Source organism: Thalassophryne amazonica, chromosome 8, assembly GCF_902500255.1.
Source record: "Thalassophryne amazonica chromosome 8, fThaAma1.1, whole genome shotgun sequence".
NCBI classification, from domain to species: Eukaryota; Metazoa; Chordata; class Actinopteri; order Batrachoidiformes; family Batrachoididae; genus Thalassophryne; species Thalassophryne amazonica.
Genome location: NC_047110.1, coordinates 37185262 through 37210686, shown reverse-complemented (window position 1 = coordinate 37210686; position 25425 = coordinate 37185262). Strand labels below are relative to the sequence as shown.

General features: G+C 40.7%; 1 protein-coding gene across 2 annotated transcripts in view; it reads right to left on the bottom strand.

The window, feature by feature from the left end:
- Positions 1–757: 757 nt before the first annotated feature.
- cat (catalase) overlaps positions 758–25425 on the bottom strand; it is a 37554-nt gene continuing 12886 nt past the window's right edge. The window contains exons 5-13 of one of the 2 annotated variants that reach the window (XM_034175998.1): positions 23552–23656; positions 23099–23224; positions 21824–22015; positions 20029–20181; positions 19227–19365; positions 5984–6114; positions 2530–2637; positions 1786–1874; positions 758–1252 (exon numbers count right to left, since the gene is read on the bottom strand). In XM_034175998.1, the coding sequence (XP_034031889.1) occupies positions 1201–1252; positions 1786–1874; positions 2530–2637; positions 5984–6114; positions 19227–19365; positions 20029–20181; positions 21824–22015; positions 23099–23224; positions 23552–23656 (1095 nt within the window). In that variant the 3' untranslated portion in view covers positions 758–1200. Of the gene's footprint in view, positions 1267–1785; positions 1875–2529; positions 2638–5983; positions 6115–19226; positions 19366–20028; positions 20182–21823; positions 22016–23098; positions 23225–23551; positions 23657–25425 lie in introns of both variants that reach the window. The other variant, XM_034175997.1, reaches the window with a different exon arrangement.

Genomic DNA, 25425 nt, shown 5'->3' with positions numbered 1-25425 from the left:
TTTTAAAAGTGCTGACTCAGTGCTGTGTCGCGATCTAAACCCGGCATGCCGTACACAGCGGGTACATTTTAATTGAAAAACATACGTTTTAACTGGCACACGGCGTGCGCTAGCCCATTCGGATTGTCATTAAAGTGCACCATAGCCGCAACTACTACATAGTAAGTAAGTGTGACGCTTGCTTTCTGACCTGAGTATCACCTGAACTGTGAAAATAAGGGTCAATATCAGTTGTATGAAAAATTATCGGGCACCCCTGATCATTTTCATGATTTTCCTTTATAAATCACTCCAGATTACTCCAACAAAGGCTGACAAGCCATGTTTGTTGTGTGTACAGAAAAAGGCACTGCAAAGTTTTGTATGTTTGTTGTTGTTTTGTATGTTGTAAAATGAATACAGGCCTTTCTGAGACAGAATGAAAGGCACAAATCAACAACACAATAACATTCTCATCAGGCTTTTATCCATTGCTGACAAAGCATCTGGTTTTTTAATCATAAAAGCACAATGTCAAAAACTGATCACTGCTGACTCTGATAACAGCTTTCACGCCGATGCAGAAATTAGTAAATCTGAGTCATCAATCAAGGCTTAGATGCAGCAGGAAAAAAAAAAAAACATGTTAATACATTTTCAACCAGTCTTACACTTATTTCCAACATCAGCTTAGTAAATTTTGAAAGCACTTTGAACATCAGATTACATAAGAATTTGTCTACATTTAATGCAGTGAAGTGAACAGACCAGTTCATTTAATACTCACATCATTGTCAAGGCCATACGTGACGACATCACAAGGCTTAAACGGACATTTTAGGAAATAACGTATGAAAATGTGCTTTTCCAAAAACTTGAAAATCCTGGATAAGTCCACTGTTCAGATTGGTACGGTGTAGTGTTTAAATGGATCATCATCTTCATATATTTAAACATTTCTTACAAACTGCAGTGGCATACATTACTTTTCTTAATCTGAGTTTATTTTAATGAAATGTTTGTAGTTATGATGATTGAAGTAAATCCACTTTTATTAGATTTTTTTTTCTGAAATGAACTAACGACATCTCAAAGATTATACTTCCCCGTTACGTATGGCAGCCAGCAGGTTAAACAAACTTTTGTTTCTTGCAGAAGCAGCTGGTGGTTAAACTTTTGCTTTCTGATAAATGTGCACTTTGTCTGGGGAAATTTAAGGCATCACATCTTGGAGGAGGCGTCGAAGGCTGAGGCCCCTGGACGGCTGTACACACGTACGGATGCATTCTGAGAACAAAGTCAGAAGAAAGAAAGAGAATGGAACAGTAAACATTTCACTTTGTTAGAAAACACATACTCATAACTGTAGGAATGGCACCCCCAATCCCACAAAAAACCCTGAAAAATAACAATGACAAATGTGATTACTTTAAATAAAGTAGTTGTGCTAGATGGTTGTCCACTTATTGGTAGGATTAAGTAATGAATGGATATTACTGAAACTTTATGGAAAGGTTAAAACAGACTGGGGTTAGAACAGTTCATTTTTAACTTTAATATGTAGTACACTTTGTTCAATCACATGCTGTTAGGAGACAGAGGAATTAAAATTTGTAGAGTTTGTGCAAATCTGCACATCTGGCAGAATGGAAAAATGAAAGTTATCAGACATTTCTCAATCGCAGCTTTGAGTTGGTGAGCAGTTGTGACAGAGAGTGATCTCAAAAGTCTTTCAATAAGGCTGTTTTTTTTATTTAAACATGGATTTTGCTCAGTCATAAGATGTTAGGATTTAAAGGGATCAGGTTTACCTTCTTGGCCTCAGCATTGTACTTGTTCAGAAAGTTTTGAACCGTGTTTCCGTAGTCTGGATGGACGGCTTTCAAGTGCTCCACCTGCACAGCAAACAAGGCTGACATTTAACTGATCCTTAAGTTACCCATGGGTCTCACACGGTGACGCATCTTAAAATTTATAGATTTGTTTATTCAAAACAGCATCTTTGGCACAGTCAAAAATTAAACCATAAATACTTTCTGATCTCAAAATTACAAGAGCTGGTGTAGTTCTGGTTTGGTGAACTGTTGTGATGGAGAAATACAGTTAAAAGTGAAAACTTAAACGTGTGCATGCAGGTAGGACATTTGGGACCAACCTACTCATCAAAACACCAAAAATCAGGGAATATCTCTTGGATTTCTCAAGTAGAGTTTCATACTCTTGTCGAACAAATAAAGGCATTCTGAAGCAGTTCTGGTTTCTAACATCTTACTAAGACATGAGGTTTGCTTCATCCTGGTTAGACATCTGTGAGTACCAACAGTCACACAAACATGCCACCCGCCCATCAGCACAGCTCTTTAAAAATCACATGACTGTGCAGATGATGCCTATTTCTCTCCTGATTAAAACTGCAAATACCTCCAAAGTGAAATCAATTCCAGCTGAGGTTTTTGGAATTTTTATTTATTTATTTGTGATAAATGGGACATCATAAAAGACAATCGTTGGACTGTGTAGTTGTACACAAGATGGCTGACATAGACTCACCATGCGATTCTGGATGAAGGGCTGAGCTTCTTTCAAGGACATTGCCATGTTCATACAAAGCCTCACTCGCTGCTCCTCATTCAGCACATTTGTGTAGAAGTTATGAACCTGCAGTATGGCAAACAAATGCATGATCCAAATTTGTTACTGCAAAAATTGGCCAACCTATATGGACAATAATTACAGCTGTGTTCAAAATATCAGCAGCATGTTTAAAAAAAAGTGAGCAAAACTCAAAATCTTTATAATAGTTTTTATTTTCATACACGCAAATGCACTGGGAACACTGCACATTCTACTGCAAATCAAAACACGAAGGAAAAATTGATTAAATTGTTATTACTTTACAGCAAGTGGAGAAAAAGGAGTAGGCTGTTCAAAAAATAATGTCTGCATTTTTCTTTACAAACATTTACTATATAAACTAAAACGCTGCTTGAAGTTTGAGTTTTCCAGTGAATCACTGAACAAATATTTAGTTGTATAACCACTGTTTGAGAACTGCTTCGCATATGTGTTGCACGGAGTCGACCAACTTCTGGTATCTGAACAGGTATTCCAGCCCAGTACGATTGCTCTACATTCCACAATCCCTTTGTATTTCTTGGTTTTGCTTAAGAAACAGCATTTTTGATGACACCCCACAGGTTTTCTATTGGATTCAAGTTTGGGGATTGGGCTGGCCACTCCATAACATTAAACTTTGTTGGTCTGGAACCAAGATGCTGCTCGCTTGCTGGTGTGTTTGGGGTCGTTTTCTTGGCCAAACACCCATTTCAAGGGCATTTCCTCTTCGGCATAAGGCAACATGACCTCTTCAAGTACTTTGATATATTCAAACTCATCCTTGATCCCTGGTATACGATAAATAGGCCCAGCACCAGGGTAGGACAAACATCCCCATACCATGATGCTTGCCCCACTAGGCTTCACTGTCTTCACAGTGTACTGTGGCTTCCATACAGCTTTTGTGGGTCGTCTGACAAACTGTCTGTGGCTCAGAGACCCAAAAGAACAATCTTTGATTCTATCGGTCCACAAAATGTGTTCTTTGGCAAATTGTAACCTCTGAAAAATATAATACACCCACCCACAAATTTTGTTTTTGCATGTTACTCTGCTATTAAAGCTGGAGTGCCAGGAAGCATATTGAAATTGAGATGATTGTTAGAATTTTGATGGGGACCAAAGTAATTTTGTTCATTAGTGTGAATATAAAGGATTCCCAAAATATTAGTCTAAACGTGATTAAAATTCGTCTGTATCGAAGCAAATTCTGAATTATTGGCACGTGCCAAAAATTAGAAAGCCAGGACACCATCTGGGTGATGTCACAGGTCACGTGGGGGGTTTTCACCGCTAGCTGCGATGCATGCTGGGATAGAAATTTAAAACTGAAGAAGGTAAGATGGAGGAGAGAGACAGTAGAAGTGGAAGAAGCGAGGAAGACCGGCGATATACACAGAAAGTGCGAAGAAAAGACGTCATTTGGAGTGAGAGGAAAAAGAAGATCAACGACGGTGAACACTGGGAACCAAAGAGATCGCTGGGAGCAACTGCGATCTGACTCACGTGAATTTTGCAGTGCTGCTTTTGGACAGGTGAGTTGCCTGGTGACTGATGGTGTACAGTTATGGTTATCTGATATCAAGGTCTATAAAACAACGATTTTTCAGCCGCTGAACATAAAAAAACCGGGTCAGTCAGGTTGCGCAAGCGCAAACGCACTTCCGGCTTGAATTTGTCTGCAGGTTTTGACATTCGCTGCCGCGAAATACACTATGGATTTCCCTCAAATTATGTATGTTCCCATGAATTAAAAATTCCCCCAAAATTTTGATGGGTTCTAAATACTCGTATGATGTAGTTTATATATATTAAAGGGGATGGAGTATCAAAATCATCTTTTTCATGTTTTTGGTGTTAGTTCAAAGTCTCCCCGCTGTGGGGAATACACACGAAGTGCCAGCAAGTTTCAGAACCTCTGTTTCAAGTAATTCTCCTTTGTTGAATTGCCGCCAGAAAACAGGCCAATCCGTTTTTGAGAGAAAAGTTACGTCACTTTTTCACCAATAGCCCCCCCACACACACACCCACACCCTTTCACACACGCCCCTTCGAAATTAATTATTCATAAGGTTGTGCCCACTCATTCCTACCACTGGAAGAGGAGCAATGTCGAGCTACAGGTGTGCCTTCCCAGGCTGTCATAGCGGACTACGATCTTTACATATTCTTCCCACGGAAAGCAATGTACGCGATCAATGGCTTTTATTCATTTTTAACCGCATCCCCAGTACATACAACCGCCGACTATTTCTTTGCTCTGCGCATTTCACAGAGGACTGTTTCACCAACCTTGCACAATTTCAAGCTATTCAGTAGCAAATTCAGTAGAGGGTCAGTTCCGACTTTGCGACAAAATCAACCCCAGCAATCAGTACAGCCTGTAAGTATCACATTTTCTTTTGTTTTAAATTTGTTTTTAAATTTATTTCAGATCGTTTTTTTTTTTATATTATCATTATTATTTTGTGACTGGACTTTATGTCACAGTCAGCCTCTGGCTGACTTCATGTTGGTGGGCGAGGAACAAGATTTATCACTCAACAGCAATGTTGAAATGTGATCTGTTAAATAAGTTAGTGAAGATTACTGTCGTCTCGTTTTCGCTACAACGCACTCAACTTTTGTTCAGAATCAGCTTCTTATCACTGGCAATGACACGGATTTCCTCTCACTCAAACCCACAGTTTCACAGTGCTTTAAACCGTCGTCCACAGACTTCAATAGCGACACAAGTGCAGCAAAACGAGACGAGTCATTGGATAAATGCTGGGCTTTGTCCTGCCCATCGGAGGCTCTGCGTGTCTGGGGGTCTATGGGGCAGTGGGCTGGCCTCGGCTGGCCCTGATGCCCAGCTTCTGCATGATGATTGGATGATTTGTCTGAGGCTGAATCCATTTTTGATTGACAACGAAATGAGCGAATCAGCGATCATTTTCATTCTGTTCCGAGTTGAACCGGAGACTTTCCTAATCCTCTTAGCGGCATTTTCAGTGAGAGCAAGGGCATCCAATCAAACAACGGCAACCGATCAGCGCCAACACCTACGTGCATTTCATAATGAGGTTGCCAAATAAGCTCAGAAACGACGCCATTAAAAGCAAACGAGGCATTCTAAACCCAGTATAGTAACATAGCTTTTTCAGAGAGCCTTTTAGGAAGGTTCTGAGCCATTACAGACCCAACCAATTTTTTTTGGGCTACATATCACATCACAGAACAAGGATTAATGCCCCATTCAACCTCTCTCTATCACCTTTAAACTTCAGACTATATTTTATCTACTGAAGATTGCCGATATGCCAGCTTTAAACCACTCTGAATGTAATGGTAATGAATGCAGCCATTAAAATAAACACTCATTCCAATAGCAGTGAAACATTTTTACCTGAGTGACATTATCCTCGTTTTCAGTGTTGTAACGTGCCACATCTGGAGACACCTTGAACTTCGACTCCATGAAGCAAGTCTGGGTTTCAGGAGCACTGAAGCTGTTAGGGTAATAGTTTGGAGCCCCAGCTAGAAGCCAGAGAGTGAAAACAGGGGTGGTTCAGATACAAAGAAAACTAAAAGCAAAAAGTTCTAGTGACGGTCAATGCTGGAAACTTTCTAAGGTGGGGGAAGGTGGTTAGTTTATTGTAATTAAATTTAAACAGTCTTGAAAGATGAACGATGGCGATATTCCCTCTAGGTCTCAATCTACCAGGGAGAACAAAGGTGTTTCTACTTGTTTATTGAGACCAAGAAGTGAGAGAAAGAAACCGTCAGCATAACTAAAAATTAAAGGGCGTTGGCCTCAAAGAGAAAAAAATTCCCTGTCCTTTTATTCAGTTAAAGGAATCAAACAAAATTAACGATGGAAATAAATGTTTTCCCTACTTAATATTTTGGTTTTTTTATTAAAAACAAAAACCATGACATAAATGTTCATATTAAAAGTCAGATGTCCATTTGCAAGTTTGAAATACAATGATGTAAATTGTTTTGTCGAACCTGAGGTAGTTTAAAGGTTTCAAGCGCCAAAATGTTGGCATTCTTAAAATAAAGCCTTAGAAACTGAATATTGTAATTTGCCTTGTAGCGGCTGCCATTTGTTCAGGATCACCACAGAAAATTCAGCACAGAGCCGCTTAGATTTGGCAGCGGATTTCACAAATTTGATCAAGAGAAGTTAGGGTAGATTCTTGTGAACATTAAAAAGGAACTAAACAGCCTCAAAATTAAAATGTCCTCAATGAAAAGAGGAACGAATACCTTTGTGGCTGGCAAAACAGGAACCATCTGCTGATGCTCAACTGATTTACAGTAAATCCAGTAATTATTCTCAGTGCTTCACTTTTTACTCATGTTATAGCCTTATTATTTTTGTTGAGTATATATATATATACACACATATACATACACATACATACATATATACATACATACATATACACACACTCAACAAAAATATAAACGCAACACTTTTGGTTTTGCTCCCATTTTGTATGAGATGAACTCAAAGATCTAAAACTTTTTCCACATACACAATATCACCATTTCCCTCAAATATTGTTCACAAACCAGTCGAAATCTGTGATAGTGAGCACTTCTCCTTTGCTGAGATAATCCATCCCACCTCACAGCTGTGCCATATCAAGATGCTGATTAGACACCATGATTAGTGCACAGGTGTGCCTTAGACTGCCCACAATAAAAGGCCACTCTGAAAGGTGCAGTTTTGTTTTACTGGGGGGGGGGGGAGATACCAGTCAGTATCTGGTGTGACCACCATTTGCCTCATGCAGTGCAACACATCTCCTTCGCATCATCCGTGAAGAGAACACCTCTCCAACGTGCCAAACGCCAGTGAATGTGTGCATTTGCCCACTCAGGTCGGATACGACGACGAACTGGAGTCAGGTCGAGACCCCGATGAGGACGACGAGCATGCAGATGAGCTTCCCTGAGACGGTTTCTGACAGTTTGTGCAGAAATTCTTTGGTTATGCAAACCGATTGTTTCAGCAGCTGTCCGAGTGGCTGGTCTCAGACGATCTTGGAGGCGAACATGCTGGATGTGGAGGTCCTGGGCTGGTGTGGTTACACGTGGTCTGCGGTTGTGAGGCTGGTTGGATGTACTGCCAAATTCTCTGAAACACCTTTGGAGACGGCTTATGGTAGAGACATGAACATTCAATACACGAGCAACAGCTCTGGTTGACATTCCTGCTGTCAGCATGCCAAATGCACGCTCCCTCAAATCTTGCGACATCTGTGGCATTGTGCTGTGTGATAAAACTGCACCTTTCAGAGTGGCCTTTTATTGTGGCCAGTCTAAGGCACACCTGTGCACTAATCATGGTGTCTAATCAGCATCTTGATATGGCACACCTGTGAGGTGGGATGGATTATCTCAGCAAAGGAGAAGTGCTCACTATCACAGATTTAGACTGGTTTGTGAACAATATTTGAGGGAAATGGTGATATTGTGTATGTGGAAAAAGTTTTAGATCTTTGAGTTCATCTCATACAAAATGGGAGCAAAACCAAAAGTGTTGCATTTATATTTTTGTTGAGTGTATATATACTATATCCACTGTTACAGGAGTTTTTGTAATGGAAAGAGGAGCGGAGGAATTCCGCGCATCACGGTGGAGCCGCATGGCGCAAAGCAACGCCGTGATGAAGCCTCACAGGACATGTTCTGGCATGTCCAGGCTCATCCACAATTTCTCGGTTAGTCACATGACTGAAAACCCACCGACAGCCGTCTGAAAGCCACCTCAAAGCGCTCTCAGCAGCTGTGGGCGGTCTTTAAACTGGCTGGAGCACTCCTTAATCTGTGTAATCCCCATAAAACGGTCCCTGAAAGCCATCTGAATTTTCTGAATGGTGTCCACCTGGAGGTCTCTCACAGTTTCTGGAAAAAATTGATGCAGCAAAGCTCCAAATCGTTCAGACATTTATTCGCAATAAAAATCCGACGAGAGGGGTGGACCACTGCTCACACAAAGCCTGCTCACAGGTGAATGACGCAACCGACAGGCGTGAAAAAACTCACTTCTGCGCACGAAGGTTCAAGCTTAGCTGATGCAATCACATGTGATTCAAATCCATAAGGTTTTTGCAAAAAATAAAAAGGTCCGATACTTTTCTAACAGACCTCGTATACATATTAGAAAAGTATCCTACTTTTTTATTTTTTTTAAAAAACTATATGGATTTGATTCATATGTTTTTACGTCAGCCAAGCTTGAACCTTCGTGCGCATGCGTGAGTTTTTCCACGCCTGTCGGTGACGTCATTCGCCTATGAACACGCCTTGTGGGAGGAGTGGTCCAGCCCCCTCATCGGATTTTCATTGTCTGAGAAGTTGCTGAGAGACTGGTGCTGTGCTTCATCAAAATTTTTTCCAAAACTGTGAGGCACATCCGAGTGGATACCATTCGACAAATTAAGGTGGTTTTCAGTGAAAATTTTAACGGCTGATGAGAGATTCTGGATTGTTTCTATCGCTGTAAGGACTTCCCACGGAGCGGAGCGGGGCGCCGCGCTCCGAGGCGACGTCGTCATCCTGTTTCAAGCTGAAAACCTCCAGTTAAGCCTCCGTTGACCCAGGACGTTGTGAGAGAACAGAGAACTTTCAGAAGAGGTCGGGATCAGCAGTTTATCCGGACATTCCACTGTTAAAGGAGATTTTTTAATGAAAGACGTGTGGACGGATTGGCGCATCGGCTAGCAGCCGGCTCAGCGCGCCCGCCACAGGAAAAACACCTCCAATGGAAGCCTTAAGGACAAGTTGGAACATGCCCTGCTGTTAAACAATTTCTCAGATACTCACTCAACTGAAAGCCATCAAAAGCCGCCTGGATTTTACAAATGGTTATCAACACTTTTGTACTAGACCTCATTTTTTCCCAAAAACCAGTTTTATTTGTTATTATCTATCGTCCACCTGGTCGTTACTGTGAGTTTCTCTGTGAATTTTCAGACCTTTTGTCTGACTTAGTGCTTAGCTCAGATAAGATAATTATAGTGGGCGATTTTAACATCCACACAGATGCTGAGAATGACAGCCTCAACACTGCATTTAATCTATTATTAGACTCTATTGGCTTTGCTCAAAAAGTAAATGAGTCCACCCACCACTTTAATCATATCTTAGATCTTGTTCTGACTTATGGTATGGAAATAGAAGACTTAACAGTATTCCCTGAAAACTCCCTTCTGTCTGATCATTTCTTAATAACATTTACATTTACTCTGATGGACTACCCAGCAGTGGGGAATAAGTTTCATTACACTAGAAGTCTTTCAGAAAGCGCTGTAACTAGGTTTAAGGATATGATTCCTTCTTTATGTTCTCTAATGCCATATACCAACACAGTGCAGAGTAGCTACCTAAACTCTGTAAGTGAGATAGAGTATCTCGTCAATAGTTTTACATCCTCATTGAAGACAACTTTGGATGCTGTAGCTCCTCTGAAAAAGAGAGCTTTAAATCAGAAGTGCCTGACTCCGTGGTATAACTCACAAACTCGTAGCTTAAAGCAGATAACCCGTAAGTTGGAGAGGAAATGGCGTCTCACTAATTTAGAAGATCTTCACTTAGCCTGGAAAAAGAGTTTGTTGCTCTATAAAAAAGCCCTCCGTAAAGCTAGGACATCTTTCTACTCATCACTAATTGAAGAAAATAAGAACCCCAGGTTTCTTTTCAGCACTGTAGCCAGGCTGACAAAGAGTCAGAGCTCTATTGAGCTGAGTATTCCATTAACTTTAACTAGTAATGACTTCATGACTTTCTTTGCTAACAAAATTTTGACTATTAGAGAAAAAATTACTCATAACCATCCCAAAGATGTATCGTTATCTTTGGCTGCTTTCAGTGATGCCGGTATTTGGTTAGACTCTTTCTCTCCGATTGTTCTGTCTGAGTTATTTTCATTAGTTACTTCATCCAAACCATCAACATGTTTATTAGACCCCATTCCTGCCAGGCTGCTCAAGGAAGTCCTACCATTATTTAATGCTTCAATCTTAAATATGATCAATCTATCTTTGTTAGTTGGTTATGTACCACAGGCCTTTAAGGTGGCAGTAATTAAACCATTGCTTAAAAAGCCATCACTTGACCCAGCTATCTTGGCTAATTATAGGCCAATCTCCAACCTTCCTTTTCTCTCAAAGATTCTTGAGAGGGTAGTTGTAAAACAGCTAACTGATCACCTGCAGAGGAATGGTCTATTTGAAGAGTTTCAGTCAGGTTTTAGAATTCATCATAGTACAGAAACAGCATTAGTGAAGGTTACAAATGATCTTCTTATGGCTTCGGACAGTGGACTTATCTCTGTGCTTGTTCTGTTGGACCTCAGTGCTGCTTTTGATACTGTTGACCATAAAATTTTATTACAGAGATTAGAGCATGTCATAGGTATTAAAGGCACTGCGCTGCGGTGGTTTGAATCATATTTGTCTAATAGATTACAGTTTGTTCATGTAAATGGGGAATCTTCTTCACAGACTAAAGTTAATTATGGAGTTCCACAAGGTTCTGTGCTAGGACCAATTTTATTCACTTTATACATGCTTCCCTTAGGCAGTATTATTAGACGGTATTGCTTAAATTTTCATTGTTACGCAGATGATACCCAGCTTTATCTATCCATGAAGCCAGAGGATACACACCAATTAGCTAAACTGCAGGATTGTCTTACAGACATAAAGACATGGATGACCTCTAATTTCCTGCTTTTAAACTCAGATAAAACTGAAGTTATTGTACTTGGCCCCACAAATCTTAGAAGCATGGTGTCTAACCAGATCGTTACTCTGGATGGCATTTCCCTGATCTCTAGTAATACTGTGAGAAATCTTGGAGTCATTTTTGATCAGGATATGTCATTCAAAGCGCATATTAAACAAATATGTAGGACTGCCTTTTTGCATTTACGCAATATCTGTAAAATCAGAAAGGTCTTGTCTCAGAGTGATGCTGAAAAACTAATTCATGCATTTATTTCCTCTAGGCTGGACTATTGTAATTCATTATTATCAGGTTGTCCTAAAAGTTCCCTAAAAAAGCCTTCAGTTGGTTCAGAATGCTGCAGCTAGAGTACTGACGGGGACTAGCAGGAGAGAGCATCTCTCACCCGTGTTGGCCTCTCTTCATTGGCTTCCTGTTAATTCTAGAATAGAATTTAAAATTCTTCTTCTTACTTATAAGGTTTTGAATAATCAGGTCCCATCTTATCTTAGGGACCTCGTAGTACCATATTACCCATTAGAGAGCTTCGCTCTCAGACTGCGGGCTTACTTGTAGTTCCTAGGGTTTGTAAGAGTAGAATGGGAGGCAGAGCCTTCAGCTTTCAGGCTCCTCTCCTGTGGAACCAGCTCCCAATTCAGATCAGGGAGACAGATACCCTCTCTACTTTTAAGATTAGGCTTAAAACTTTCCTTTTCGCTAAGGCTTATAGTTAGGGCTGGATCGGGTGACCCTGGACCATCCCTTGGTTATGTTGCTTTAGACGTAGACTGTGGGGGGGTTCCCATGATGCACTGTTTCTTTCTCTTTTTGCTCTGTATGCATCACTCTGCATTTAATCATTAGTGATCGATCTCTGCCCCCCTTCTCGGCATGTCTTTTTCCTGGTTCTTTCCATCAGCCCCAACCACTCTCAGCAGAAGACTGCCCCTCCCTGAGCCTGGTTCTGCTGGAGGTTTCTTCCTGTTGGAAGGGAGTTTTTCCTTCCCACTGTGGCCAGGTGCTTGCTCATAGGGGGTCGTTTTGACCGTTGGGGTTTTTCATAATTATTGTATGGCCTTGCCTTGCAGTGTGGAGCGCCTTGGGGCAACTGTTTGTTGTGATTTGGCGCTATATAAAAAAAAGTTGATTGATTTTTTATATATATACATATATATATATACATATATATATATATACATATATATATATATATACATACATATATATATATACATATATATATATATATACATACATATATATATATATACATATATATATATATATATATATATATATACATATATATATATATATATATATACATATATATATATATATATATATACACACACACACATACATACATACATACATATACACACACACACACACACAACCCATGGCAATAATTATGGAATCACCGGCCTCGGAGGATGTTCATTCAGTTGTTTAATTTTGTAGAAAAAAAGCAGATCACAGACATGACACAAAACTAAAGTCATTTCAAATGGCAACTTTCTGGCTTTAAGAAACACTATAAGAAATCAGGAAAAAAAAAAATTGTGGCAGTCAGTAACAGTTACTTTTTTAGACCAAGCAGAGGGGAAAAAATATGGACTCACTCAATTCTGAGGAATAAATTATGGAATCACCCTGTAAATTTTCATTCCCAAAACTAACACCTGCATCAAATCAGATCTGCTCGTTAGTCTGCATCTAAAAAGGAGTGAACACACCTTGGAGAGCTGTTGCACCAAGTGGACTGACATGAATCATGGCTCCAACAGGAGAGATGTCAATTGAAATAAAGGAGAGGATTATCAAACTCTTAAAAGAGGGTAAATCAAAACGCAATGTTGCAAAAGATGTTGGTTGTTCACAGTCAGCTGTGTCAAAACTCTGGACCAAATACAAACAACATGGGAAGGTTGTTAAAGGCAAACGTACTGGTAGACCAAGGAAGACATCAAAGCGTCAAGACAGAAAACTTTAAGCAGTATGTCTCAAAAATCGAAAATGCACAACAAAAGAAATGAGGAACAAATGGGAGGAAACTGGAGTCAATGTCTGTGACCAAACTGTAAGAAACCGCCTAAAGGAAATGGGATTTACATACAGAAAAGCTAAACAAAAGGCATCATTAACACCTAAACAGAAAAAAACAAGGTTACAATAGGCTAAGGAAAAGCAATCGTGGACTGTGGATGACTGGATGAAAGTCATATTCAGCGATGAATCTCGAATCTGCATTGGGCAAGGTGATGATGCTGGAACTTTTGTTTGGTACTGTTCCAATGAGATTTATAAAGTTGACTGCCTGAAGAGAACATGTAAATTTCCACAGTCATTGATGATATGGGGCTGCATGTCAGGTAAAGGCACTGGGGAGATGGCTGTCATTACATCATCAATACATGCACAAGTTTACGTTGATATTTTGCACACTTTTCTTATCCCATCAATTGAAAGGATGTTTGGGGATGATGAAATCATTTTTCAAGATGATAATGCATCTTGCCAGAGAGCAAAAACTGTGAAAACATTCCTTGCAAAAAGACATATAGGGTCAATGTCATGGCCTGCAAATAGTCTGGATCTTAATCCAATTGAAAATCTTTGGTAGAAGTTGAAGAAAATGGTCCATGACAAGGCTCCAACCTGCAAAGCTGTTCTGGCAACAGCAATCAGAGAAAGTTGGAGTCAGATTGATTAAGAGTACTGTTTGTCACTCATTAAGTCCATGCCTCAGAGACTGCAAGCTGTTATAAAAGCCAGAGGTGGTGCAACAAAATACTAGTGATGTGTTGGAGCGTTCTTTTGTTTTTCATGATTCCATAATTTTTTCCTCAGAATTGAGTGATTCCATATTTTTTTCCCTCTGCTTGGTCTAAAAAAGTAACCGTTACTGACTGCCACAATTTTTTTTTCCTGATTTCTTATAGTGTTTCTAAAAACCAGAAAGTTGCCATTTGAAATGACTTTAGTTTTGTCACGTCTGATCTGCTTTTTTTTTTACAAAATTAAACAACTGAACATCCTCCGAGGCCGGTGATTCCATAATTTTTGCCAGGGGTTGTATATACACACATGCATACACACACACATACACACACACACTCAACAAAAATATAAACGCAACACTTTTGGTTTTGCTCCCATTTTGTATGAGATGAACTCAAAGATCTAAAACTTTTTCCACATACACAATATCACCATTTCCCTCAAATATTGTTCATAAACCAGTCTAAATCTGTGATAGTGAGCACTTCTCCTTTGCTGAGATAATCCATCCCACCTCACAGGTGTGCCATATCAAGATGCTGATTAGACACCATGATTAGTGCACAGGTGTGCCTTAGACTGCCCACAATAAAAGGCCACTCTGAAAGGTGCAGTTTTATCACACATTGTCGCAAGATTTGAGGGAGCGTGCAATTGGCATGCTGACAGCAGGAATGTCAACCAGAGCTGTTGCTCGTGTATTGAATGTTCATTTCTCTACCATAAACCGTCTCCAAAGGCGTTTCAGAGAATTTGGCAGTACATCCAACCAGCCTTACAACCGCAGACCACATGTAACCACACCAGCCCAGGACCTCCACATCCAGCATGTTCACCTCCAAGATCGTCTGAGACCAGCCACTCGGACAGCTGCTGAAACAATCGGTTTGCATAACCAAAGAATTTCTGCACAAACTGCCAGAAACCGTCTCAGGGAAGCTCATCTGCATGCTCGTCGTCCTCATCGGGGTCTCGACCTGACTCCAGTTTGTCGTCGTAACCGACTTGAGTGGGCAAATGCTCACATTCGCTGGCATTTGGCACGTTGGAGAGGTGTTCTCTTCACGGATGAATCACGGTTCACACTGTCCAGGGCAGATGGCAGACAGCGTGTGTGGCGTCGTGTGAGTGAGCGGTTTTCTGATGTCAATGTTGTGGATCGAGTGGCCCATCGTGGCGGTGGGGTTATGGTATGGGCAAACGTCTGTTATGGACGAAGAACACAGGTGCATTTTATTGATGGTATTTTGAATGCACAGAGATACCGTGATGAGATCCTGAGGCCCATTGTTGTGCCATACATCCAAGATCACCTCCTCATATTGCAGCAGGATAATGCACGGCCCCATGTTGCAAGGATCTGTACACGATTCTTGGAAGCTGAAAATGTCCCAGTTCTTGCATGGCCGGCATACTCACCGGACATGTCACCCATTGAGCATGTTTGGGATGCTCTGGACCGACGTATACGACAGCGTGTACCAGTTCCTGCCAATATCCAGCAACTTCGCACAGCCATTGAAGAGGAGTGGACCAACATTCCACAGGCCACAATTAACAACCTGATCAACTCTATGCGAAGGAGATGTGTTGCACTGCATGAGGCAAATGGTGGTCACACCAGATACTGACTGGTATCCCCCCCAATAAAACAAAACTGCACCTTCCAGAGTGGCCTTTTATTGTGGACAGTCTAAGGCACACCTGTGCACTAATCATGGTGTCTAATCAGCATCTTGATATGGCACACCTGTGAGGTGGGATGGATTATCTCAGCAAAGGAGAACTGCTCATTATCACAGATTTAGACTGGTTTGTGAACAATATTTGAGGGAAATGGTGATATTGTGTATGTGGAAAACGTTTTAGATCTTTGAGTTCATCTCATACAAAATGGGAGCAAAACCAAAAGTGTTGCGTTTATATTTTTGTTGAGTGTATATACACACACATACATATAACTTCCTACCAAATTATACAGTCTATATGAGCTACAAACACTAGCGCCAAGATAGCCAGCTATTTATTAAATTTACCAACTGCCCCCTCTGCTGCGCAAATGCTGCCACTGCATGAGTCCCCAATATGGAAACCATGCATCTGCTGGAAGTAGATGCAAAACAAACAATATTCCTCCACTGCAATAAATGCTTCAGCACAGAATTTCTTTGAATGAATTGACTAAATTTCCACTTCTTCTGTGGGATAGCCACCGTACTTGCACTTCGGAATGCCCAGGGCATTCTGCACAAAATTCTGCATGAAGAGGAGGTGGGCCGTTGCACATGCATGACCAATATAACATTTGTCCACCTCAATAAAATGTCCGATTCCATCACAAATTTTTCCATTCATTAAATATGTTCCTTGTCTGCTGATGTGTGGTGAGTCCGCTGGAGAGTTTGTGCATGCTTAGGACTTTGAGCGGACATCAGACAGAGAATACGACTGCTGGTTGCACATTTGTTTGATCCTGTACTTTTTTGTAGCTTGCCAGCGGACGTCCTGTCGATGTTCAGCTGCTTTCTCGTGTCGGCAGCAACAAAAGAGTCACAGCAGAAATCTGACTGCAACAGCAGCCTGCAGGAGGTGACGTGAGGTGAAATCATTCTTCAATCTTCTGTCCAGGTCCAGACGTGCTGCACACCAACAGTCAGTGTTTGTCCCCTCATTCCAACAGAGCCAGACATCCACCGAAAGACAATTAGACAATTTTTGCTGTCAGACAAATTATTAATTAAATCTGTTCTGATCAGTTTACTCAATCCGTCGCAGTGTGTGCCGCAACTCTTGGACTGCAAACTTTCAACTGGATGTCATCGCCATGCGACGACTGACAGCGCACAATGACGACGTCTTTGCAGCTACGGCACGGAAGAGAAGAACAAGAAGAACCTGAAACTTTTTTTTTCCTCTTTTTTACGATGTGTTGGGTTCACAAAATTTATATATTTTAGGGTGGTTATTTAATAAACTTTAGCAAAAAAAAAAAAAAAAAAAATTCAATTTAGGGTGGGTGTTTAACCTACTTTTTTTTTGTTTTTCAAAGGGGGTGGGTTGATGCTCAGGAAGGGGCAGTTCACCACACAGACACGGTAACTGCATCGCAAGTATAACTTTTTAAATCTAATGTATTAAGGTTTTAGATTAATGACTCTTAACTTCTTTTGAGGGCCGGGGGGCACAGTGGAATTGGATTGAGAGGTAAAATAAACTTAACTTCCAAGTTCACACAAAAAGGAATGTTTTGCCAGCAATCCCTTCTTGCCTTATCTGCACTAACAGTTTGTAATGAAGTCTAGATATTCTGAATTGCTCAGCGAAGGTGCAGAAAGTCAGGGTTGAGTTTATGTTTAAAGTTTGTTGAGCCAGCTCACAGAGAGGAAGCTTGGATAAGCTGACCCCCGCTTAATACAACCCCTGGCAAAAATTATGGAATCACCGGCCTAGGAGGATGTTCATTCAGTTGTTTAATTTTGTAGAAAAAAAAGCAGATCAGACATGACACAAAACGAAAGTCATTTCAAATGGCAACTTTCTGGCTTTAAGAAACACTATAAGAAATCAGGAAAAAAAATTGTGGCAGTCAGTAACAGTTACTTTTTTAGACCAAGCAGAGGGAAAAAAATATGGAATCACTCAATTCTGAGGAAAAAAATTATGGAATCATGAAAAACAAAAGAACGCTCCAACACATCACTAGTATTTTGTTGCACCACCTCTGGCTTTTATAACAGCTTGCAGTCTCTGAGGCATGGACGTAATGAGTGACAAACAGTACTCTTCATCAATCTGGCTCCAACTTTCTCTGATTGCTGTTGCCAAATCAGCTTTGCAGGTTGGAGCCTTGTCATGGACCATTTTCTTCAACTTCCAAAGATTTTCAATTGGATTAAGATCCGGACTATTTGCAGGCCATGACATTGACCCTATGTGTCTTTTTGCAAGGAATGTTTTCACAGTTTTTGCTCTATGGCAAGATGCATTATCATCTTGAAAAATGATATCATCCCCAAACATCCTTTCAATTGATGGGATAAGAAAAGTGTCCAAAATATCAACGTAAACTTGTGCATTTATTGATGATGTAATGACAGCCATCTCCCCAGTACCTTTACCTGACATGCAGCCCCATATCATCAATGACTGTGGAAATTTACATGTTCTCTTCAGGCAGTCATCTTTATAAATCTCATTGGAACGGCACCAAACAAAAGTTACAGCATCATCACCTTGCCCAATGCAGATTTGAGATTCATCACTGAATATGACTTTCATCCAGTCATCCACAGTCCACGACTGCTTTTCTTTAGCCCATTGTAACCTTGTTTTTTTCTGTTTAGGTGTTAATGATGGCTTTCGTTTAGCTTTTCTGTATGTAAATCCCATTTCCTTTAGGCGGTTTCTTACAGTTCGGTCACAGACGTTGACTCCAGTTTCCTCCCATTCGTTCATTTGTTTTGTTGTGCATTTTTGATTTTGAGACATATTGCTTTAAGTTTTCTGTCTTGACGCTTTGATGTCTTCCTTGGTCTACCAGTATGTTTGCCTTTAACAACCTTCCCACGTTGTTTGTATTTGGTCCAGAGTTTAGACACAGCTGACTGTGAACAACCAACATCTTTCGCAACATTGTGTGATGATTTACCCTCTTTTGAGAGTTTGATAATCCTCTCCTTTGTTTCAACTGACATCTCTCCTGTTGGAGCCATGATTCATGTCAGTCCACTTGGTGCAACAGCTCTCCAAGGTGTGATCACTCCTTTATAGATGCAGATTAACGAGCAGATCTGATTTGATGCAAGTGTTAGTTTTGGGGATGAAAACTTACAGGGTGATTCCATAATTTATTCCTCAGAATTGAGTGAGTCCATATTTTTTCCCTCTGCGTGGTCTAAAAAAAAGTAACTGTTACTGACTACCACAATTATTTTTCCTGATTTCTTATAGTGTTTCTTAAAGCCAGAAAGTTGCCATTTGAAATGACTTTAGTTTTGTGTCATGTCTGTGATCTGCTTTTTTTCTACAAAATTAAACAACTGAATGAACATCCTCCGAGGCCGGTGATTCCATAATTATTGCCAGGGGTTGTAGTACACACCTCAGAAGAGGTTATGACTTACCTTGGTTGTCAGACACACACATTGGTCCATCACGCTGGTAGTTAGCAACACGAGCCCTGTAGGGGCAATTGACAGGGATGTGCAGGTAGTTTGCACCCAGGCGGTGACGATGGGTGTCTGGGTAGGCAAAGAGCCGACCCTGAAAGAAAGTGAGCACAAAACTCCTGGTTCAGAACTATGTAATACCAAGAAGCTGATAAATATTTTATACACAAGCAGTCAGTCAAGGTAGAAAATAATAAGGTCAAATTCTCGAGTATGACACAACAATGCACTGAGTGGAGGTTTAGACCGCAAACTGCCTCAGTCTTGTTTACGTTAACATTTTCACTTTACCTTTTTCACATTGGGGGAGGGTTATTCCTTTCATCTGTTTAACATTGTAAATCCTGGATAATGAACTCAGATGCTGATCAATTGCTCAGGGCTGTCCCGAAGCAAAGGAATAATGGCGCTGTGCCATCAAGTTACGATCTCAGCACTACCATGCCAACTCTCAAATTTAGGGTGTCTCCTCCTCTGTTTTTCCTGGTAATTTAGCTTAGATTTATCGAAATTCATCAGTTTGCATCTACACCGCATCATCTTCCTCAGCACTATTGTTTTCCTGCAAAATCTGATGAAGCGGCGTCATCTCGTGATGTCATTGTGCGAGATTAGCATGTCATTGGTCGGGTTTACCTGAACCTAATTATAAGGAGCCCAGATGTCTGTTATTGGAAGCATTCAATCAGATCACAAGGAAATGTGACATCTTATAATGTGCAATGGTGCGATGGCTAAAATAATCATCTAGTGTTACCTGCAGCATCTTATCGGGGCTGGGCTCGATGCCTGCCGGCATATTACTGGGGTCAAAGGCCATCTGCTCCACTTCAACAAAGTAGTTGACTGGGTTCCTGTTCAGCACCATTTTTCCCACAGGGATCAGAGGATAATCTTTATGCGGCCAAACCTGCATGAGAAGTCGACATTAGCTGATACTGTGACCACCTGCCTTTCATTAATCAGTGTCTTAATGCCTTTAACAATACCAGCTTATTTCATATTTGAATGTGCACCTGTGTAACGTTCACATCCAGTCATCTGAACCGTCTGGGTGAGCAGTTAGTTAAAATCATGACAAAGCACACAGTAATAATGACAACAATGCAAAGCAAAGTGAAATTAAAATGAGGCTGCTAGGTTTAAGTGCTCATAATGCACATTTTACAGCTGCAATGGGGGAACTCATCAATAACCTTTTCCAAGAAGCGGCACAAAGTCAAACAGCTCCAGCTTTTATATACTCAACAAAAATATAAACGCAACACTTTTGGTTTTGCTCCCATTTTGTATGAGATGAACTCAAAGATCTAAAACTTTTTCCACATACACAATATCACCATTTCCCTCAAATATTGTTCACAAACCAGTCTAAATCTGTGATAGTGAGCACTTCTCCTTTGCTGAGATAATCCATCCCACCTCACAGGTGTGCCATATCAAGATGCTGATTAGACACCATGATTAGTGCACAGGTGTGCCTTAGACTGCCCACAATAAAAGGCCACTCTGAAAGGTGCAATTTTGTTTTATTGGGGGGGATACCAGTCAGTATCTGGTGTGACCACCATTTGCCTCATGCAGTGCAACACATCTCCTTTGCATCATCCGTGAAGAGAACACCTCTCCAACGTGCCAAACGCCAGCGAATGTGAGCATTTGCCCACTCAAGTCGGTTACGACAACGAACTGGAGTCAGGTCGAGACCCCGATGAGGACGACGAGCATGCAGATGAGCTTCCCTGAGACGGTTTCTGGCAGTTTGTGCAGAAATTCTTTGGTTATGCAAACCGATTGTTTCAGCAGCTGTCCGAGTGGCTGGTCTCAGACGTCTTGGAGGTGAACATGCTGGATGTGGAGGTCCTGGGCTGGTGTGGTTACATGTGGTCTGTGGTTATGAGGCTGGTTGGATGTACTGCCAAATTCTCTGAAACGACTTTGGAGACGGCTTATGGTAGAGAAATGAACATTCAATACACGAGCAACAGCGCTGGTTGACATTCCTGCTGTCAGCATGCCAATTGCACGCTCCCTCAAATCTTGCGACATCTGTGGCATTGTGCTGTGTGATAAAACTGCACCTTTCAGAGTGGCCTTTTATTGTGGGCAGTCTAAGGCACACCTGTGCACTAATCATGGTGTCTAATCAGCATCTTGGTATGGCACACCTGTGAGGTGGGATGGATTATCTCAGCAAAGGAGAAGTGCTCACTATCACAGATTTAGACTGGTTTGTGAACAATATTTGAGAGAAATGGTGATATTGTGTATGTGGAAAAAGATTTAGATCTTTGAGTTCATCTCATACAAAATGGGAGCAAAACCAAAAGTGTTGCGTTTATATTTTTGTTGAGTGTATATATATATATATATATATATATATATATATATATATATAACAAACTATTGCAAATAGGGTTTTTAAGCCAAAGATATTATTTCTTTACAAATTCTCAACACCTGTAACAACATGAAGTGTTGCAAAAATGAGCACATGAGGAATGACATCACAGCCAGACATCAATTTGTTCTGTTCTTTAGCGTGACTGTACCTTGGTAAGATCAAAGGGGTTGAATGGGAACTTCTCAGCCTGCTCAAAGGTCATGACCTGTATGTAAAAGGTCCACGATGGGTAGTTACCATCGGCAATGGCATTGAACAGGTCTCCAATGGCGTAATCAGGGTTAGTGGAAGCCAGGTGTGCTGCGTCCTCCACTGACAGGTTCTTTATCCCTTGATCAGTCTTCAAAAGACACATACACCCCAAAGATGAACTTTTCACTCTACCAGCACAAATACAAGAAAAGAGGGCGCCAATTTTCACTGAAACCACAGACTAGCTAATTACTTTCAGCATTTATGAGTGAAATCTGCTGATCTCAATTTTCTGCTAAAATGACTTTTAAGACTGAGCTGCGAGAATCCCTTCATTATTAACAAAGCTTCTGTACTGCTTTTTGCATGCACACTATAATTTTGAGGGATAATTATTACATTACCTAAACTAGATTCTTAATTCCAAATTGCTGGATATTGCATAGCAGTCAGTGGACAAGTAGCACTTCTTGTAGGGCTAAAATAATCGCTAACACTTTACTTGAAGGTATCGTCATAATAGTGACATGACACTGTCATAACTGTTACATGACACAGTCATTACGGTGGCGTAAACATTATGTCAATGTCATAAGCATTTATGACTGCTGTCGTTAAGTGTCATTCGGTTTTTGTAATAATAAGATGACAAGTTTTCATACAACCCAAGACCAAAAAGGCCAAAGACAACTTCTGGTCATGTCATTTTGATTTAAGTCAAGTTGTTATACTCAAGATAAATCAAAAAATGTCAACTTGTCATTATAAAAACTGAATGACACTTAATGACAGCAGTCATAAACATTTATGACATTGACATAATGTTTATGACACCTTCATCACTGTGTCATGTAACAGTTATGACAGTATCATGTCACTATTATGATGATACTGTCAAGTAAAGTGTTACCAAATAATCTTAAAACACTTTTTTGGTTTTGCAATAAGCTAACTTCACAAAGAGCATTTAATAGTTGAAGTTTTATATATATATATATATATATATATATATATATATATATATAAATGGCTCTGGCATAACACATTTGCCAAATTCTCGTGTGGCTCACCACCAGTCCTGCTGTCTGTGACAACCTTGAACTTTGAATCCACTGATTCACAGTGAGAAGTCATGTTCAGCTGACAATCAAGGTCTTTACTCAAGTACACTGCAGTAGGTCCCATTGACATTTCACCTTCCTTCAAATGTTAAATGTGATCTTGATCTGACCTTGTAGTGGAACTTGCAGTAGACTGGTTCATCGTCAGCATTGATCAGTTTAAAGGTGTGAGAGCCGTAACCATTCATGTGACGAAAGCCATCGGGCAGCCCTCGATCGCTGAACAGAAACGTCACCTGCACAGCACACACATGACACAATCCACGCGATAAGAACAAGTGATGGACAAATACTGTTTTAACACTAAAAACTGACAGGAAAAACAATTACTGCATGCTTTTCCTGACTATACATGGCTGTTCTGCATTTCCAGTTTTCTTGGAAATAAAGTCTATTATCTTTCAATATTTACTGCAACTTAACAATGACTAAGAATTCACAAAACGTAAACACTTTCAAGGAAACAGCTGTAATCAAAGCCAAATTCCTATTACTCCTTCATCCATATACCGTATATGACTCAAAATAAAAATGAAAAAGCCTTTACATGCAGCAGCAGATACCTGATGAAGAGTTTCAGGCCTCAGACTCATGAAGTCCCAGAACATATCAGGATCCTTCATGTGGGTTTGAGGATTGCGCTTCTGTGAGTGGATGAAGGACGGGAACTACACCAGGTAAAACACAAACGTTAATTACAGAGCTCACATTTCTTTTAACTGGTTCAGGATAACAGCCATTGTTCAGTAATTTTGCAGTAGAAATTAGAGTTTATTTAATGTTTTCCTTTCAAAAAGAAAAACATACAAAAATAAAATCAATTTGATGTCATAGTGATGTCAAGTGACACAGTACCAGCTCTGGATTCCACGAATACCAAAAAACAAAAAAAATAAGTCCCATCCTCTACTGTTAAAATTCTTAAGTACCCACCCTCAGTTTTGTTGCAGGTCCACATTACAGCTTGATTGATATCAACTGATACGAGCCTTTCATGAACATATCGGTGTCTGTGTTCTTTATATATATATATATATATATATATATATATATATATATATATATATATACACACACACACACACACACACACATATACATATATACATATACACATATACATACACACACACATATACACTCAACAAAAATATAAACGCAACACTTTTGGTTTTGCTCCCATTTTGTATGAGATGAACTCAAAGATCTAAAACTTTTTCCACATACACAATATCACCATTTCCCTCAAATATTGTTCACAAACCAGTCTAAATCTGTGATAGTGAGCACTTCTCCTTTGCTGAGATAATCCATCCCACCTCACAGGTGTGCCATATCAAGATGCTGATTAGACACCATGATTAGTGCACAGGTGTGCCTTAGACTGCCCACAATAAAAGGCCACTCTGAAAGGTGCAGTTTTATCACACAGCACAATGCCACAGATGTCGCAAGATTTGAGGGAGCATGCAATTGGCATGCTGACAGCAGGAATGTCAACCAGAGCTGTTGCTCGTGTACTGAATGTTCATTTCTCTACCATAAGCCGTCTCCAAAGGAGTTTCAGAGAATTTAGCAGTACATCCAACCAGCCTCACAACCGCAGACCACGTGTAACCACACCAGCCCAGGACCTCCACATCCAGCATGTTCACCTCCAAGATCGTCTGAGATCAGCCACTCGGACAGCTGCTGAAACAATCGGTTTGCATAACCAAAGAATTTCTGCACAAACTGTCAGAAACCATCTCAGGGAAGCTCATCTGCATGCTCGTCGTCCTCATTGGGGTCTCGACCTGACTCCAGTTCGTCGTTGTAACCGACTTGAGTGGGCAAATGCTCACATTCGCTGGTGTTTGGCACGTTGGAGAGGTGTTCTCTTCACGGATGAATCCCGGTTCACACTGTTCAGGGTAGATGGCAGACAGCGTGTGTGGCGTCGTGTGGGTGAGCGGTTTTCTGATGTCAATGTTTTGGATCGAGTGGCCCATGGTGGTGGTGGGGTTATGGTATGGGCAGGCATCTGTTATGGATGAAGAACACAGGTGCATTTTATTGATGGCATTTTGAATGCACAGAGATACCGTGACGAGATCCTGAGGCCCATTGTTGTGCCATACATGCAAGAACGTCACCTCATGTTGCAGCAGGATAATGCACGGCCCCATGTTGCAAGGATCTGTACACAATTCTTGGAAGCTGAAAATGTCCCAGTTCTTGCATGGCCTGCATACTCACTGGACATGTCACTCATTGAGCATGTTTGGGATGCTGTGGACCGGCGTATACGACAGCGTGTACCAGTTCCTGCCAATATCCAGCAACTTCGCACAGCCATTGAAGAGGAGTGGACCAACATTCCACAAGCCACAATTAACAACCTGATCAACTCTATGCGAAGGAGATGTGTTGCACTGCATGAGGCAAATGGTGGTCA